General features: G+C 60.5%; 1 protein-coding gene across 5 annotated transcripts in view; it reads left to right on the forward strand.

Moving 5' to 3' along the window:
- The window catches only part of PTH1R (parathyroid hormone 1 receptor), a 26,363-nt gene extending 20,878 nt beyond the window's left edge, over positions 1-5,485 (forward strand). For 3 of the 5 annotated variants that reach the window (XM_036869481.1, XM_036869480.1, XM_036869479.1), the window contains 8 exons: positions 29-221; positions 725-878; positions 2,483-2,543; positions 2,906-2,972; positions 3,259-3,353; positions 4,019-4,160; positions 4,266-4,307; positions 4,972-5,475. In XM_036869481.1, the coding sequence (XP_036725376.1) occupies positions 29-221; positions 725-878; positions 2,483-2,543; positions 2,906-2,972; positions 3,259-3,353; positions 4,019-4,160; positions 4,266-4,307; positions 4,972-5,349 (1,132 nt within the window). In that variant the 3' untranslated portion in view covers positions 5,350-5,475. Of the gene's footprint in view, positions 1-28; positions 222-724; positions 879-2,482; positions 2,544-2,905; positions 2,973-3,258; positions 3,354-4,018; positions 4,161-4,265; positions 4,308-4,971 lie in introns of all 5 variants that reach the window. The other 2 variants (XM_036869477.1, XM_036869478.1) reach the window with 1 other exon arrangement.
- Positions 5,486-6,219: the final 734 nt, after the last annotated feature.

Here is a 6,219-nt window from a genome sequence, read left to right on the forward strand (position 1 = left end):
ACCCACGGTGTTGTCGCGCGCTCCGCAGGAGGCTGCACTGCACACGCAACTACATCCACATGCACCTGTTCCTGTCCTTCATGCTTCGCGCCGTGAGCATCTTCGTCAAGGACGCGGTGCTCTACTCCGGCGCCACGCTTGATGAGGCTGAGCGCCTCACGGAGGAAGAGCTGCGCGCCATCGCCCAGGCACCGCCGCCGCCCGCCGCCGCCGCCGGCTACGTGAGTGCCCCCTCCGGCGGACCGCGCCCGCCCGGGGCCCCTCGCCACCAATGGCTTCGCGGGAGCCCCACCCACCCTGCGGCGCCTCTGCCCTCGCCCCCGCCTGTCTTCTGCAGCCACGCGCTTCAGGCCACTCACACACACCTCTCTGCGTCCATTGCACCTCTCAGCCCTGCTTCCAGGCCCTGTTGCCCAGAGCTTTGTGAGTGTTCCCCCTCCCGGCACTTTCATCAACACTCCTGCCTCGGTCCAGGACCCCCAGTCACCCCACCTCTTCACCTTGATCCCCCACCCCCGTCGTCAGTGCCCTCCTGCCTGGGCAACATCGCCTCCACACACACCCCTCAGCCCCTGCCCTCGGTAGAGCCTGTCCCTTCCTCACCAGCTTGACTAGCACCTGTCGTATCTTACCAGCACCCCCTCCCACTGCCCATCCCTCAGCCCAGCCCAGCCCTCCCCAGATGCAGGCCCTGCTTTCTGGCTAACACCAGCTGGTCTCCTAGGTGGGCTGCCGGGTGACTGTGACCTTCTTCCTTTACTTCCTGGCTACCAACTACTACTGGATTCTGGTGGAGGGGCTGTACCTGCACAGTCTCATCTTCATGGCCTTCTTCTCAGAGAAGAAGTACCTCTGGGGCTTCACGATCTTCGGCTGGGGTACGCAGGCACGCAGGCAGTGAAGCGCAAGCAGGGTGGGACCATGGGCGGCAGGGTCAGAGAGTGCCACTGAGGGGAAGGCACCCATACAGCGTATCCTGTGCCGGATGTGGGGCAGCAGGTGGTGAGCCTTCTGTGACTGACTGCCCCCCTGCAAGCTCAGGGAACAGGGGTTGGCCAAGGGTTAGGGTTCCCTTGGGGTTGTCTCAGCCTGGAGTTGGGGCTCACCTGGAGGCAGGGTCACCCGGGGTTGAGGCTCAGCCCAGGAGAGGGAGGGGGGGACTCTCAGGTCAGGATTCCACTCAGGATCAGAGTGGATCTTGGGTCAGAGGTCAGCCTGGGGCTGGAGTTGGAAAGCAGCTATTCTCACCACTGTATCACCACTGCTGGGGCTGGAGTTGGGATCTGGAACCCTCCCTCCACCCTGAGCCCCACTTCTCCACCAGTCCCCACGCTGCGTGGAGCTGTCCATGCTTCTGCCACCCTGCCCACAGGGTCCATGGCCCAGAACTGCAGGCCCTGGCTCTAGCATCATCTAGGCTTCAGCAGCTCCTCTGCAGAATGGGTTGCTGGGGTTCTGCACTCCTCCCCCCACGGGCTGTGGGATCGAGTTACCAATAATTGTCCATTATTGTTGGCAGCTCCAGAGCTTGGCCAGGCTCCGGGGCAACTGGCCAGACTGCAGAGGGGTAGGCTGGGTGGCTGGAGCCCTCCCTGCACTCAGCACCTAGAGGCCCTCACATCAACAACCATAGCCTCCCTGCCCCTTGGTGGACACTCTGACCTTGACCTCATCCGTGGCAAGCCCCAGAGCTGCAGGCTGATGTGGGCTCTGGGGCTAGAGGGTATCAGTGTGGGCGGGAAGCACACAGATAGGGGAACACAGAGAACTTTGTGGCACAGGAATGTCACAGCTCTTTTCCTCGCATAAACCCAGCTCATGCCCTGCCCTTCCCAAGGGTACCCTGGGCCTAGAATGAAGTGTGTGGGGGCAGAGGGTGGGGATTTGGGCTCCTTCCTAGAGGCAAAACTCACTCAGAGGTACCATGTACCATCTGAGTTGGCTTGGGCCTGGGCACACTGAGATTTCCCTGTAGCCCTTTATCCAGCCTGGAACAACAGCACACCCTATCCAGCCTCATCCATGGGGCTAGGACTTTTTAAAGGGTGGCAGTGCTGGAATAGAAAACCCGTGATGATAAGCTCCCTCCCTCACAGGGAACCCCCAGCCCAGAGCAGCACCCTTTAGGGGAGGGGAGGGCGGAGTGGACTGGGTGTGGATAAATTAGTGATACCTTATTCACCAAGTGCCCAGCAGGAATGCATGTGTGGTACAAGATGCAGAACCAAGATGAGGGCAGAGGGCTGAACAGGGTCCTGAGGGCTGGAGCCCTGAGGGGAGGCTGTGCGGACAGCAGGGCAGCACATGCAAGAGTAGGGCTCTGTCACCAATTAGCCCATGTGCCCAGGGTGAGGGGGGTCAGGGACAATGGTGGGCTAAGCTGGGGGTCACCAGGGATGAGGGGAATGGGACTGGCAAGGTGGGCTGAGGAGAGAGACATCATGGACAGTCCCTCACACACTGTCTCCCTCTGTGCCCACAGGTCTGCCCGCCATCTTCGTGGCTGTGTGGGTCAGTGTGAGAGCCACCCTGGCAAACACCGGGTAGGTCCAGGTGGAGAAGTGGGCAGGAGGCTCTGACACAGGCCAGAAACACCCCTGCTACCCTCTTTCTCTGTAGAGCATACGAGGGGCACCTCCTGTACCCTGGCCCTGAGTGGCCCAGTTTCAGGAGTTTTCAGTTCATCTTCAAGCTGGGTACCCGCTCAGGGTCAGCGGAGGCTACTTCAAAACGGACCTCTGAGGATGGCCTCAGGCCTGGCCATATATGACACTCCCCTGTCCTGTGCTCTTGGTGGGGTTGGGGGACAGCTAATGTCGGAGCAGACCAGCTCTGGAGCCTCCCTGTGGGAAGGCTCAGGTTGGGAACGGCAGCAGGTGGGGACTGATGCCTCAACCTCCCCCAGGTGCTGGGACTTGAGCTCCGGGAACAAGAAGTGGATCATCCAGGTGCCCATCCTGGCCTCCATTGTGGTAAGCAGGGGTGGCCACAGAGCTGGGTCGGGGTATGGACCATGGGTCCCAGTGACCAGCCCCTGACAGGGACCTATAGAGGCTTCCCTGGACCCCAGGGTTGGAGCCACAAGGCCCAAGAAGCAGCTGATCCCCACCCCAGTCCACATGGGGAAACCAAGGGCCTAAGGAGCCACCTGGAGACACAGTGGCAGAGCAGAGCCTGAGCAGGGTCATGGGTCCCAGAGTCCTTGCCCCTCTCTGCTAGGGTGCGGCCTCGAGACGCAGCCCTCCCTCACTCCCACAGCTCAACTTCATCCTCTTCATCAACATTGTCCGGGTCCTCGCCACCAAGCTGCGGGAGACAAACGCTGGCCGGTGTGACACGCGGCAGCAGTACCGGTGAGCCACACCCACCATGCCCAGGCTCCTCAGAGTTCAGGGGTCATCCAACCCCAGCACCATGTACAAAAGCAGACAGAGGCTCCAAGAATGAGCCTGTCTCAAGGAAGGACTCAGCTCCTGACTCCCTGGCTGGCCCTGCCAGCAGCGATGGGATCTTGCCTGGCTTCTGGGGGCACCCCCAAAGCCAGGCTGGGCCTCTTGGTGCTAGGCCCTGCACTAGAGCTGGGGTCTGTGAGGGCAGGACAAACCCAGACTTCTCTTCAGAGAGCTGGTCGCAGGGAGTCTGAGAGACAGGTGGGCAGTGGGTGGCCTTGAGAAGGCGGAAGCTTGACTGAAACCTGAGGAGGGACCTTGGGACACCGAGGTAAGGCCACGGGGGAGTGGGGGAGTGCCTGCAGAGGGACCAGCAGGTGCAAAGGGCCCTGGGACAGGGTGACATAACTTATGGTCCACTCTGGGACACCTCAGAATCAAGGGGCCCTGTTAACGCTTTGCTGAGAAAACAAAGTGCCATTGGCTCAGGTGAACTGGGCTCCCCCACTGGCTGCCAGAGCCTCGGGCCTTTTAGTGGCTTTTGGAGCCTGGGGTTGGCAGGTCGGGGTACACAGCACCTGTTGAGGGGGAAGTGGCTCCACCCTGACGCCCCTGCCCTGCTGGCCCAGGAAGCTGCTCAAATCCACACTGGTGCTCATGCCGCTCTTTGGCGTCCACTACATCGTCTTCATGGCCACGCCATACACCGAGGTCTCAGGGACGCTCTGGCAAGTCCAGATGCACTACGAGATGCTCTTCAACTCCTTCCAGGTGCGCAGCCCTGTCTGAGGGTGAGGGGCGGGTGAGGTTGGGGAGGCTGCTTCCACCCTCTCCAGATGCAGCTCTGGGCCCTGACCCAGTACCCTCTCTCCACAGGGATTTTTTGTCGCCATCATATACTGTTTCTGCAATGGCGAGGTAAGCGGTGGGCCACGCTGGGGCAAGGCAGGAAGGACGCAGAAGTGCCGGGGGAGGGTGGGTGGAATTCCCTGGTGGTCCGGTGGTTAGGACTCCGTGCTTCCATTGCAGGGGTCCTGGGTTCGATCCCTGGTCGGGGAACTAGGATCCCACAAGCCGCACGGCGCAGCCAAAAATAAAAAAAAAATTTTAAATTAAAAAATGTAAAAGAAGTGCCAGGGGGTTCCCGAGTCCTGTCCCTTCATTCTTCTGCCTGGTTCTTACTCTGTTCCTCCAAGAACATCCCTGAGGACGTTCTGAAGGCAGAGAGAAGTCTTTCCAGATGATTCAGGCTGAGGATGCACTAGGATTTGTGGGCAAAGCCAAGTATCTTCCCAACCCCATGGTTGAATCGTCTGTCATCCGGATTGAACACTCATCCACCCTTGGGGTCATTTGAGCTTTCTAGATTCTGGGTGTGTCAACTGCCTGCAGCCAGGCACCATGTTCTGAGAATGACGGGATTCTTCTTGGCCTTGAAATTTTCCAGCAATAGCCTGTGCCTCTGTTTACATTCAGTGCTGAGTGTTGCAGGGGCAGGGATGGGGGCACCGCTGGGGTTGGGGACATGTGGCAGAGGGGTTAGGGGCACACCTGACCACCCACCCTCCTCCTGCCATCCCAGGTACAGGCTGAGATCAAGAAATCCTGGAGCCGCTGGACATTGGCACTGGACTTCAAGCGCAAGGCACGCAGCGGGAGCAGCAGCTACAGCTACGGTCCAATGGTGTCTCACACAAGTGTGACCAACGTAGGGCCCCGCACGGGACTTGGCCTGCCCCTCAGCCCCCGCCTGCTGCCTGCTGCCACAGCCAATGGCCACCCCCAGCTGCCCAGCCACACCAAGCCAGGGTCCCCAGCGCTTCAGACCACACCACCTGCCGTGGCCGCTCCTAAGGACGATGGGTTCCTCAACGGCTCCTGCTCGGGGCTGGATGAGGAGGCCTCTGCACCGGAGAGGCCACCTGTCCTATTGCAGGAGGAATGGGAGACAGTCATGTGATTGGGGACCCGAGGGTTGGACCTGTGGACATAAGGGTTGACAAGCGGACCAAGAGGCAGGTTGTTGGACAGTTGCCCACTCAGGGCTGGGGCTGGGAGGACAAAACAGGAAAAAAAAAAAAAAAAAGGAAAAGGAAGCAGTGTGTGGCTTCCTGTGGTCTGAACTGGGCACTTATTCCAGGAGGGGAGGAGCTGGGAGCCATGGGGGTGTTCTTGGTCTTACCTCAGGAGGAGGTCTAGGAACGATGGGCCAGTCCCTGGGGGGTCGGGACCCAGCCCGGCAGAAAGGGCCTGAGAGAGGCCCCTGTCTAAGCCTAGAGAAGCTCAAGTTTGCTGGGTCATCAGCACCCCAGTGGACTCATGCAGGAGGAGGGCCCCAGCCTTTCCCTGTCTCCAGTTGTCACCTCGGCTGCTCCCTGCACTTGTACCCAAGCTCCATGGGCACCCAAGCTGGCTTTGGCCCAGGCTTCTCCAGGCCATCTCTCCTCCTGCTGGCCCCCAGTCACTGTCACCCAGGGCTGACAGCAGATCCCTTGGGTCCCTGGCCACACCCCCAAGCCTTGGGCCCTGCTACAGGCCCCTTCCTGCCTGTCTAGTGGCCATGCTATGCCCTTTGGAGGCTGGGGCCCTCAGGGAACCCTCCAAACGTGATCCCCAGCCCCTACCCTGGACCTGACACACCTCTAGCAACCAGACAGAGGGTGCAGGGGCAGTGCCAAGGCCATCGGGTGAGAAGTGGGCTGGGGTCTCTGCTCTGGCTAAGGAACTGTGGGGGAGCCAGGGACGTGAGGGCAGAGGCTGGCTGGGGTGGGTGTCTGCAAGGCGCAGCACATCCACCACTGTGCATCCAAGGCGGTCACTAGCATCCCCA

The sequence above is a fragment of the Balaenoptera musculus genome, chromosome 11 (genome assembly GCF_009873245.2).
Source record: "Balaenoptera musculus isolate JJ_BM4_2016_0621 chromosome 11, mBalMus1.pri.v3, whole genome shotgun sequence".
In the NCBI taxonomy this organism is placed as follows: domain Eukaryota; kingdom Metazoa; phylum Chordata; class Mammalia; order Artiodactyla; family Balaenopteridae; genus Balaenoptera; species Balaenoptera musculus.